The sequence below is a fragment of the Meleagris gallopavo genome, chromosome 1 (assembly GCF_000146605.3).
Source record: "Meleagris gallopavo isolate NT-WF06-2002-E0010 breed Aviagen turkey brand Nicholas breeding stock chromosome 1, Turkey_5.1, whole genome shotgun sequence".
Lineage (NCBI taxonomy): Eukaryota > Metazoa > Chordata > Aves > Galliformes > Phasianidae > Meleagris > Meleagris gallopavo.
The window spans coordinates 164,941,586-164,954,014 of record NC_015011.2 but is presented as its reverse complement, the minus strand read 5'-3'; the positions used below and the strand labels follow the sequence as shown (position 1 = coordinate 164,954,014).

The following is a 12,429-nucleotide window of genomic DNA, read 5'->3' as shown; positions in this document are numbered from 1 at the left end:
AAAAATACAGATGTCTTTACTGAAGAGCATCTCAATCGTGAGACTTAAAATGCATCAAAACAAAATGTAAAATCTTCTAAGTGAAGATTAGTGTAATGCTTAGTCCAAATTGATTCAGTCAGGTTTGTCTTGTTCCTCTGATAGCATAATCTTACAGCTTTCTTTTCTTCCATAGAGTCTCCTCTGAAGAACACAACATTTAGAGTTGTCCTCCTAGAATGTCTTCTAAAAATGATCATTCAGTCTTGCAATTGCAAGAGAAGAGGCTGTAAGATGAGACAAGCACTATGTCTTTAGCCCACTTTCCTCAGTAAAAGCTCGTGCTGGCCAACTTCTAACAGATCTGAAACAGTGGTTGAGTTCCCAAAAATATTCAATTCCTGACAATGTCATGAAAATGGGCAGGGAGAGAGTGAGCCTCTGTTTGCATTCCTATTTAGGAAAAAATGCTGTAAGTTTGTACAGTAGCCTAGAGAGGCTATGTAGGAACTCAACTGTAATTAAGAAGGAAATGGGAAAGGAGTCAGCTGCTCGTCTAGGTCCTGCTTACTGACAACAGCAATGTTAGTAACAAATGCTAATAGGGGAAGTGCAATTATACAAAGTGATTGTAGTTGGTAATTCAGGAGTATCTGAACGATATGCGTATTAGTATTATTAAATGCAAGATCTCCACAAAAGTAGTGAACGCATGGATAATTATAATATTTTGGAGTGGAGTCAACATGGTTTTTAAAAGAGAAGTATCTGAAGCATCTATATGTATGTGCAGGCAAGGTTTGTTGACTGTCTCCTTAGCCGAAAGCATTTGTCAAAAGGTCCCTCACCATCAGTTCATACAGAAATAGAACTGCTTTAGAGGTAAAAGGGAAAGCTCTCAGAGAAATGAACTACAGCTTAACCTAATGAAAACAGGCAACTCTAAGTGGCCATTTTTCGGAGTGAGGAAGTAAAGGAAGGTCTCTGGTGAAACTGCGTTAGAATTTGTGCCAGTCCCAGTGATATTCTGCATGTTTGTAACTAATTTGAAAAAGAGGCTGTATAGTCAAGTGACAGAAGTTACTATTTGTATGACATTATTTAGGAAAAAAGGGAAATCCAACTGCAAAAAGAGGGAGAAAAAGACCTGGCAGTAAGTAGTGACTGGGAAATAAAATGGCAGATGATGTTTGAGCTATCAAATGTAAAGTACTGTAGATAGAAAAAGGCAATCCTGATTTTAAATACAGAGTGAGGAACTCTAAGCTGTCCACTGGCGCTCTGAGTGATCACTGGATTCTGAGTGATCTATTAGGGCTCTGAAAAGAAACTTTGTAAATATGTTGCATGGTTTTTTGAACACAGAGACCACTAGCCATTAAAAAGTTAATTGTATGCTAAAAATAATTAGCAAAAGAACATAGAACAACACAGAAATCATCGGAATGCCACTGTAAACACCCATAGAGCATCCACTTCAAAAGTAAAAAAAAACCAAAAAACAAAACAATGTTATCCATACAATCTCTATGAGTCAAGAGAGCTGTAAGTCTAATTTGTTACTTGAAATTGAGCAAGGAGTGATGTAGCAAGGAGAAAACGTTGTTTGCAACTTCTTCATCTATTCAACTTCAGTCAGCTCTAAGTAACCTCTCTTTCATTTAAAAGCTCTTTGCACTTGAGAGAAGACTTTGGTGGGCCAGTAACAGCAGCTTGATTGAGGGCTGGCCAGGTTTACTATGAGCTCTGTCAACCTCAGAGCTGCTTTTGCTCGAGGGAAGAAAAGTATTTTTCTTCCTCCATATCTCTCTTTGCTGACCCATTGGGATTTCATTCACCGAAGCATATCTACACAAATATTACAAGGCTTCCTGAAGATGATGAGAATACTAAACAGGATGTGGCCTTAAATTTCACTGGCCATTGAAATTGCCCCCAGAAATGAGTACAAATCAAGCTGTTTATTAACTTGTCAGATCTGTCTTTACGTGATCCAATGATTAGGCAGATTTTAACCAAAATTGCATGATTCACTCGTATCAGAAATCTCCCAGGCATGTGTTGATGGACTTCCTGTGTTATTTTTTGATGAAAATAAATAGCATTTCTAAATTCTCCAGCTCTAAAATATAGCTTTTCTCATGTATTGTCTGCTATGGCAGTTACTACACCTGGAATAACCAGAATACACACCGGAATAACCAGAACACCAGAATGCCAGTTCTTCTGTTTCTAATGAATGTAATTAGGTCTTCAAAGAGTAAGGTGCAGTGATCTTTTTTAAATACCATCAACTCCAGTCTTTAACAACTTCTCTGGACAACCTATTCCAGTGCCTCCCACTCTCATAATGAAAAATTTATTCATAAAATTTAATCTAAATCTACTACAAGCTCAGGCTGTGGTTCTTCTTAGCATTGCTTCAACTTAGATGCAGCACCTTGCACTTCATGTGAGCCCACCTCTTTAAGCCATTTAAGATTCCTCTGGATGACATCGCTTCCCTCTAGCATGTCAACCACACCACTCAACTTGGTGCCAACCAAAAACCTGCTGAGGGTGCACTCAATCCCACTGTCACCAACAAAGAGTTTGAGGGATTTCTTGCATAACAAGTGTTGAATCTGGGGAACCATCAGGTTTGTTAAGTGGAACATTCAAAGGAGATTTTCAGAGTGATATTCCCTACTCCAATTATCTGAGCACAGTGCAAACTCTAGAAACCAGTTCTTTGCCTTCGTTCAAGATCACTTTTCTACTGGTACCTGGTTTAGTTCTCCACTAAATAAGGTTGTGAATGTATGAGGCGGGTTGATTTATCCTGCCAGCTGAACTTTCCCCATGCATAGTATCCCTTGGTAACACTGATGATTGTCTGTCTGATTGGTCACTGAAAGAAGGTAGAGAAAGAAAACCTCATCCTTTCCAGAGAAGGTAAATATGGGGTATCTGACTGTACCCAAGGAGGTGATGATGTTATAGAATCATAGAATTGTTTAAGCTGGAAGAAACCCTCACAGGTCAGCTACGTCCAACTCCCCTGCAATGAACAGGGACATCTGCAGCTAAAGCCAGAAGAGTACCAGCAGGTACTTGTCAGCTTTATATGCTCGCACAGAACAAACTGCCTCTTTCCATTTCCCATAAGTGCAGGCAGTGAATCATTCCTTGTCAAGGGGGACATGGGAGGCTCATCCTACAGTCAGGAAATCCATTTAAATTAAGAGCCATGTTTCAAAGCCCCCCTTCGTTGTCATCTCATCCACGCTTCCCCTGAAGTACTTTAATAAAGAAAAGAGTGGGAGTGATTGAGGTAATAGAAGCCATGTTCCCAATCTCTTGCTAGTGGTGGAGGTTAAATATGTTCCTACAAATGCACCTGACCCCTTCAGATGTGTGGGTACATATCCTACTTGTCTGTAAGTTATAATAAGCAAGTTGCTTTGTAGGACTAAAGTTCTGACGTCTTTTGTATGCCTCATTGTACATGTCAGTTATTTGAAAATGTACAGAAGGGCAGCTCATTCTTTGTTAAAGCAGGGAGAGTGCTATGTCTGTCATGTAAACCATATGGTTCTATATCATCCCTAATTACTGTCATTTACGCGCACGATGGCAGATTTAGGAGGCATGTGCAGTAAATTACACAATGGCAATTTTATCAAGCCTTTAGAAAATGGTAAGTGGTTCAATGAATGGCATGTTACATAACTGGTAGGAAAAGCTTGAAATCGCATTTGTAGCAGTATGAAAGGGAAAATGCAGATTTTGTAACCCCAAGTTCAGCATTCTCCATTTGGAGAATTTACCTATAATTTCATGTTACTGTTATTACCTAATATCTTATTACTGTTAATTACCTCATTACTCTTAATTCAGGAAAAGAAAAAATGGTTCACATGCTTGGCAGAATAGTTTCCTTTAAATAATAAACAGAGGACTTGAAATAAAATTTTAAAAATGTTCAATGTTGTCCAAAGAAGAGATCAATTTGTAAAGATGTGGCCCTTCAGGAGAGGCCTGTCTAATTCCCACTGCCTTTTACATCCAGCATGCATCTTCTTTCACCTTTTTTAAAATGCCTTCACAAATCAAACCTTTCAGTGCGGCAGCTGCAGAAGACGTAGTCTTCCATGTTATCCAGCAGCAGCCATCCATTCAGTGCAAAATGTACCCACGGAAGAGGGGTTGTTTTAACCAGTGAGAAAGAATGGTCAAATTAATGTACTTGCAGAAACAATGTGTTTACATGATAGGTACTCAGAGCTGAACAGAGCAGCTCTTGGCTCAGTGTACCTGAGGCTATCAGAAAACAAGCCACTGTACACAACAATATATTAATTCAGTTAAGCCTGCCCTGTAGCAACAAATATTTTGCTGCTAGATTTGTCCTGAGAGCCTGTGCTTGCACAAACAAAACAAAACAAAACAAACAAACAAAAAAATTCAGTTCTATTAAGCTCATATCACGGCTCTTCTCTCACTTTTAAATTTATCCCTGTAAATTCTCCAAGGGGATTTATGAGAAAACTGCAGTGGATCTCTGTTTCTCAGAGGTTCTTTCTCTATGCTTCTCTATAGCTGTGTTCTGGCCCTATTGCAAGTGCAAGGAAAGTGCCTCTGGTTTTAAGAAAGCATGCATGTGCCCTTAGTAGTTGAGGTTCCCAGCTGGCCAGGGCTCTGTAGCTGTCCTTTCACAGCAGGACAGCGCTGAACACTAAGGGTTTGTTTTATTAGAACACAAGTTAGAAGGAGAAAGAAAGCCTGGATGAATACTCATCAGACTTCACAGCTCCCCAGAGCTCTTATTGAGCTTTTGGCCACTTCTGGTCCCTGAGTTGACTTGCAGGGAGATGAGAGGAGTGCGAAGGGCACCATGAGTTAGGGCTGATGACTACAGCACGGCATGGGCAAGGTAGGGTTTGACTTTGCTTTTGGGGAGGCTCCACTTGACCCAGCCTGCAGCAGCCAGGAGGAAGCGAGAAAGCACTTCTTCCCTGCTGCCTGACCGCACTTCTGTAGCAAATCACAAACAGCTTAGTGAACTGTTGGCAAGGAAACAAGAAAACAGATAACATCTGTTAAATATATGTACTCGCATGCATGGGCACACACAAAAAACAATGAATGGGTGGCCGAGGTCAGAGCAGGCAGGACCTGATGTTCCCAGGTGAACAGCTGTACACACCTGAAATAGTTTGCACTATAGTATCCAGGTTCTGCATTCCCTCCTTGTGCAGGAATGCAGAGGGGGTAAATCCATGGGATTTGAACCAGGAGTTGGAATCGTAGAATCATAGAATGGCCTGAGTTGAGAAGGGCCTCAAAGATCATCTGGTTTCAACCTCTCTGCTAAATGCAGGGTCGCCAACCACTAAACCAGGCTGCCCAGAGCCACATCCAGAGTTAGGGCCATCCCTTTCACACAGACTGTGAGACCGAGTTCAAACGCAGCCTTCTCAAGATGAAATCCACCCATCATGGTGTGCCAACAACCAAAATGGTGTTCCCAAATAGCAAAGCACTGCCTGTTCCCATTAGCTCTGCCTGACTACAAGGACCTTGGGGATGAGACCCATGAAATGCTGAACAGGATCCCACTGTAGAGCAGTCAAACTTCTTTTTGCAAGGGAGAAAGACAGTGCTTGGATTTCCATAATCACATTGTTGATTTTAAAGGTGATAAAGAACTGTTCAGCAAAGGATGTGCGGGGTTTCATAATTTAAGAGCCTACCCTGAAGATCTGTGGACGTTACATAAGAACCACATTAGCGCTGTATATTTTCTGCTCCATTGAGCCAGTGCTTTATTTAGTTCCTCTGATTTCAATACTGTTGTAAAACAATACACGTGCGTGCTCCGTGTGCTCATCCATGCTCTTGGTTTAGTCTTGTATTCTTTACAAAGAGTGCTGAATGTAATCTTAACATTCTTCTCAAAATTGGTGCTTTTTCGTTTACTATTATCTTTTCTCTGGGAAAGACCCCAGTGTGGGGACAACAGAAACACCATGTAGATATTCATCAGGAAAGAGAGTCTGAAGAGTTAATGGTGAGGAAAGGATGTACGAGCAGATGGACATTTTGAAGAGAAAGTGTGTGGCAGACAGGAAGGTTTACATGAGGCTGGGTGGCAAATACGAGACATGGACAAGCTGAGAACGGGAGCTGGAGCCTATGGAACAGAATGATGTGGGAATACATGGAAACTAGATTATATAAAGGTTTTTGTGGTGACACACTGGAACAAGTTGCCCAAGGAGGTTGTGGATGCCCCATCCCTGGAGACATTCAAGGCCAGGCTGGATATGGCTCTGGACAGCCTGGTCTGATGGTTGGCAACCCTGCACATATTGGGGGGTTGAAACAAGATGATCTTTGAGGTCTTTTTCAACCCAGGCCATTCTGTGATTCGGTGATTTTCAGAGGAAGAAAATCTGAGTTATGTAAAGCTGTACTGAAACAGTTTGACCCTGGGTGAAGTACACCTATAGTGTGTGGCACGTGTGTTGCTTTGCGGAGGGAGATGTCAGGTTTAGAAATATTACAGCTGCTATAGCTTTCTTTTAATCTTGATATATTTTTAAGTAAATTCGCCATATGGAAACAAATTGAAAGAGCTTTTGAATGCTGTTTCTCTAATTTCCACAACCAATTAAAATTGTCTTCGATGGGAAAGAAAAGACAGAATGACTTTGAGGACAAGACCTTTCACCATATGATTATGTGGAAATTAGGGATGGTGAACCTACCAGGGACCTCCAAGGACTGCCTGAATAGAAGGTAACAAAAAGACAAAATATTGCATAAGAGCTCCCTGAAAGACAGCTCAGCACCAGCTGTTCAGGGGGAAGAAAAGGCATGTCCGTGCTCCAGGGGCAGGTCACACTAGCTGTGGGACACTGAGGGTTTCTCCAGGCTCAGGATCCATGCACTGTGCTCCATCACTTGGTGCAGACAGCTCTTAAATCCACTTTTGTCCTGCTGCTGAATTCTCCCTTGGGGTGATTGCCACATTCACAACACAAAGGGCAGGGCAGGACCTTGCCATAACTCAGCTTGTCTTGGTTTTCATGTAACTCTCGCGTAAAACAAAAGCCTTCCAACTATAACATTGTTTGTTCATTGAGATATTTGAATTAGCACAGCTCTACATGCAGCCTCTTTCTGGAGGGAATGCTGTACACACTCTGTCCTTCAAAAATGTACAGAGACTCTTAGAATTCACTGCTCTACATACAGTTAGCAGTGGTTCTAATCAGTAACACACAAGTATAAGGAATGCTGATTTACAAAAAAAGAAGGCTGGTAGTGCTTTTTTTTTCAGAGCAGAATGAGGTCGCGAAAACAATTAATCTGACATTTGAGCTGCTCTCAAACAATGCACTGTTTGTCGGGCCCAAGAGAAAGAAAATGGTTACTTAAAAAGAAAAGAGTGGACAATGTGAGAAAGCAAGGTCTTGATCTTATGCATCACCGCTCTGCAGTTGGTGGAGTGAAGTAAAGAACGGGCCATAGAAATAAGTAGATGTTCCATTATTTTGTGGTTCTCTCCCATGTTTTCATGTCAGTGAGAAAGTGAGAAACTGCAAGTAGTTCCCTTAAGCAGCTCATAAACGTGAGCGGTAAAGAGCATTCGAGTTTTCTTGTTGAAAGGAAATCACCTCTGATCTATCTTGTATCATTGCGACCCACAGACCACATGTGACTAACAGATGACTGATGTAGTTTTCTTTCTTGCAGTATGATATTGTTGGACATTCAGGAGATGGCTACAACATCGCCTTGGTTGAGAGTGGGAAAGTTCCCAAGAACAATAAGCAAAGATTAGAGATTCTTAAGGTAAATCCTACTAACAAGCTATGCTGGGTAACTGGGGATTTTATGACTACAAAGCATAAGAGTGAGATAAAAGACAGATAAGAAAGCAGCAAGCTGAAGCAGAGCCTTTCAGAGATTGTGCCAAAATAATGAAGGTTAGATATGCCTTATTCTCATCTGCTATGTCATAAATTTATCATTTTGACTGCTTATCAAGGGGTATAGGAAGTTCCAAACATTATACAGTGATATACATAGTCCTACCTAAAGAATATGAGGATGCTACTAGCATGGATAATTTGAACCATGGGGGGGATCCCAGGTCATTAGTTTAGCCGTGTACCTTCAGGAATTAATATGTCACAGTAGCAGTGGGAAAGTGTATCGATGGTAGACTGAAATCATGGTAAATCACAATTGCAAAATAAGTGTATTTATCAACATTTTACTGCAATAGTATGCAAAAAAAAAAAAAATCAAGTGTATTGCAGGATTTACCTATTTTGGCAGCTTGATGCATTTTAACTGTGAGCTTCCTTCAAAAAATATTTTTAAAATTTTGGGGTTAGAAGGGCCCTCTGTGTAGGAAGCAGCTTCATCAACACAGGCGGTGTATTTATGTCATAAAACCTCAAACAAAATGTTTCAGCATTTGTGAAACGCTGCCACTGTCAGGAGTCAGATATTTGATGCTAAGCATGAAACTGTTAGAACTTGGAAGTCCAGTGCAAATTATAAACAGGTGGGAGCAGAATTAAGAAACTAAGCCCTCTTTTCTTTCTTAAATATATAGCAATAAAGCTACTCAAACTGCAGCTTATCACAGTATTTTGCACTCCTTAGAGTGCTCTCTAGTTCTGTCTGTGTGTGATTCACTGTGTAATACAGCATATTACGTATAAAAAGCTGCATCTTGTGTGGTATCTGATGCAATGCCCATAATTCTGAACATGCATCCCCTAATACATCATAAGTGAATATTTGCTTCCTTCCGTGCCAAAACAAATGTTTATTCATAAAGACCTCTTACATATTTGCATTTGGCTATGTTGTGCACACAGGTCATGCATGCTCATGCTCAGTTCTGCATGAGTGGAGATCATACCTTGGAAGGCACTGAGCACGCCATTCGGGAAATTGCCAAGGAGGATGCTGATGAGTATTTTGTTATCGTCTTGAGTGATGCAAATCTGGAGCGATACGGCATTGAACCATCAAAATTTGCCCAGGTCTTGACTACCAACACACAAGTCAATGCTTTTGCCATATTTATAGGGTCTTTAGGAGACCAGGCAGATAGGTAAGTTTTTTTACTATATTCCTAATATAACTGTTTCCATTCATTATAAAGCTAAACTGTGCTAGGAGAAAACACCATGTAGGAGGCACTTCTGTGCTGTACAGGTCGTGGAGCACTGGCACAGGCTGCCCAGAGGCTGTGAAGTCTCCTCCTTGGGGATCTCCCAGAGCCACCTGGACGTGGCCCTGGGCACCCTGCTCTGGATGTCCCTGCTGGGGCAGGGGCTGGAGCAGAGGGACCCAGAGGGCCCTGCCAGCTTCAGCTGTGCTGAGATGCTTTTAATACAGTGAAGGTAGGTATAGTTGTCCGCGCTGGTGCTCTCCACTGTAGTTTTTGATGAAAGAAGCAGAGCTTGTATCAAGGAGATTGGTTTGTGGGTTCTCGAAACCCTCTTTTGTGGCCTGCTGGTTCAGAGCATTCTGAGCAACTGAAGGGACACCTGAGTCTTTCCTCCTGGAGGACTTGGCAGAGACGTGATTCCTCTGTAAGTGCCCAGTATAAGGTGTGAATGGATGTTGGCCTCGGAGGAGTCGTATAAGCAAGAAAAGCTGGAGTTCAGAGGTCTTTAAAACTTCCAAAAATTTGACACAGATACTCCCCTTGTGTTAGAGGCCTGAATTCTTTGGAGGGTCTGAGCCAATATGCTTGCACTTAGTGCTACTACATAATTCTACTTGAAACTCATGGGGTACAGAGGAAAATAAGGAAATTCTGTTCAAGCTGATGTTCCACATCTACTGAGGAGCAGTACACACAACAGGAGGCTGCAGCCACAAATAATAACACTGCTCTTTCTGCTTCTGTTCACGTTTTTGACAGGGGGAGAGTGAGGCAAGCCTCAGAGGGAACTGGCCCTCAGTATGTAGTTTCAATCAGCAAAGGTTTGAAAGAGTTTGAAAGTTACAGCTGCACTGCCAGCACTAACTCAGTCTGCAGGTCTGTGCATCAGAGCTGCATTGTGCATTATAAAATACCACCATTCTGGCAGATTACAGTTACAGAATGCCCTTATACATCTGCTAGTAATAAATGAAAAAAAAGCATTGACCATATCCTGCTGTGTAAGGAGAGATCTTGTAATTGCCGAGTTCACTGGGAATGGAAAATGCACACAATGCTGTCACTAAGATGCATCTGTGTATGTGTAAGGGCAGAATTAGACAAAGCCTTCCTGTAACTGCTGTGGGGGAAAGACAAGCAAATTCTTTGTAGCAGCTTCTTAAAAACTCACTTTAAAAGTTTGGCTTAACTTATCACTGGAGTAATGGTGCGGAGCATAAACTAAAACCTGTTTAAAAAGCAGTGAGAAAATCACTTCCAAGCCTGCTGGCTGGACATGAGGGAGATGGATTTAGAGAAGTACATCTTGTTTAGCTTTTTGTTAAGGGAGGTTAAGCTGTGAATAAGAATGTGTCAGGCTAATATTTGCAGAGAAATATCTGTCCATCTAATCTGCTGTGGTCTAGAAGAGGAAATACAAAGAGCGCATTTAGAATCACTCGATGTGTTGAATTGAAAAAGCTGTGAGTTAACCAGAGTATTTAGAGTAAGTAAATATCTGCCTTTCTGGAGAATGTGTCCTGCTGCCATCAGAACACTGAGTGGGTTAATACCTTGTCGAGACACTTGGTACCTTAATGAAAATAAACATTATGCATGTCAGAAAGAGGACGTGAATAAAAACTAGAAATAGCCTTGTCTTGCTGAAAGGACATCAGTGACCCAACTGCATTCAGTCCTTCCTCCCACTGCTGCTTTCCCAAGCCTTTAATTGCACAGTGAGAGCAGCACAAATGACATCTGTTGGCAAGGTATTCAGAAGGAAAACGTTCCTTCTGAAGGAGCTCCGGCTTGTAGTAGGGGATGTAATTGGAAATGGTAATTCTGTCTTGTCCCTCATTCTGCACTGCAGGCTGCAGAGGACTCTGCCGGCAGGACGCTCCTTTATTGCCATGGATACTAAAGACATCCCTCAGATTTTACAGCAGATCTTCACATCAACCATGCTGTCAAGTGCCTAGCCAGCGCCAATGCCATGGTGCAGAAATTCAAAGAAGAAATCCAATCCTGCTGAAGATACAAACTCTACAGCTGAGGACTATCAGCTATTAATAAAATACATCCTGTTCTGCAATCAGCAAACCAGCCCCAATCTTCACTAGAGCTCCACCAACTTTGTGTGTTCCAGGAACTGCAGTGAGGCTGAGGCAAACCTCAGGCTGGCAACAGAGTGGATGTTCTTCCAGAGGGACAAAAGATAAAGTACAGTTTGTGATCATTACTCTGGCTGATGGATTGCCAGCACTTAAGCATCATCTGGCACGGTTTTACTAACATGGTTCTCTGGGATTAGATAATATTATACAATGCAGAGCCAGACAATCTGTTTCAGTGTTTTGTGTGTATATGTTTGAATGGGTAGTTAACTCCATCTCCAATTTAATCAGGGCTGCTCTCATCAGGAAGGAAACCCTTCCTTCCTCTGCTGTTGCTCTCTTGTCCTGATGGGCACTGGGGCTTCACCACTGGAGGCTGGGAACAATGGGGCAGTTTGCAAACACTGACTGTCACATGTAAACATTCATTATCTGATCAGGCATGGTGCTCAGAGATGTCAGATCTAGAGAAAGTGGCTGCTGAGGAGGAAAATAACTCTTTCAGTTCTGCCTGTGAAAAGAAAGGGGAAGGGCTCAAAACGGTCTTGAGAGCCCACCTGCCAGCATGTCCAAGGAGGGGGGTGACTGCAGCATCTCCTTTGCATGATGGATGATGAAATCCTGTTTTCCTTTTGCCCAGAGTCCTTGAGATGGCCTCAGTGCCTTGTGATTGGGAGACAAAAAATTGTTAGCACTTCGCTAGAGCTCCTTCATGATCTGCATTGCTTGGATCTTTTGGAGATGGAAGTGAAGGACAGATCTAGGCATGAGAAAATAAGTTATTTTTTTATAAAGGAAAAAAAAGCTCCTTTCACTTTAGCAAGATATCTGTGTTGGCATATAGTTCTTGAATATCCAGGATATTCGTAAAGATACTTTATAATTCAGTTGGCTGGTGTTTGGCTTGTCCTATGAGGTGATAATCTCTTTATATACTAAAGAACAGATATCTTGCAGTGCATCAAGAACACAGGAATATCTGAAGAATTGAATTTATCATTTAACTAAGCTGGGGTTCCTCAGCACCTACAGCTTCTCTGGGCAGATTTACCCTGTGTGCCCCAAAATGTCCTGAAAGGAGGATGTGTGAGGATGATAGAAGGCCTTTTTCAGAGGTTTCTGAGATTGTTATGGTAAGCATATACGTGAGAACAAAGAGGTTAAAGACGTAAT

The 12,429-nt window shown here is 41.7% G+C and overlaps 1 protein-coding gene across 1 annotated transcript in view; it reads left to right on the top strand.

Moving 5' to 3' along the window:
• LOC104917527 (von Willebrand factor A domain-containing protein 8-like) overlaps window positions 1-11,482 on the top strand; it is a 45,321-nt gene extending 33,839 nt beyond the window's left edge. Inside the window, exons 9-11 of the mRNA XM_010728877.3 lie at window positions 7,723-7,821; window positions 8,862-9,100; window positions 11,013-11,482. Coding sequence (XP_010727179.2) covers window positions 7,723-7,821; window positions 8,862-9,100; window positions 11,013-11,121 — 447 coding nt within the window. The 3' untranslated portion in view covers window positions 11,122-11,482. The remainder of the gene's footprint in view (window positions 1-7,722; window positions 7,822-8,861; window positions 9,101-11,012) is intronic.
• The last annotated feature ends 947 nt before the right edge of the window (window positions 11,483-12,429 follow it).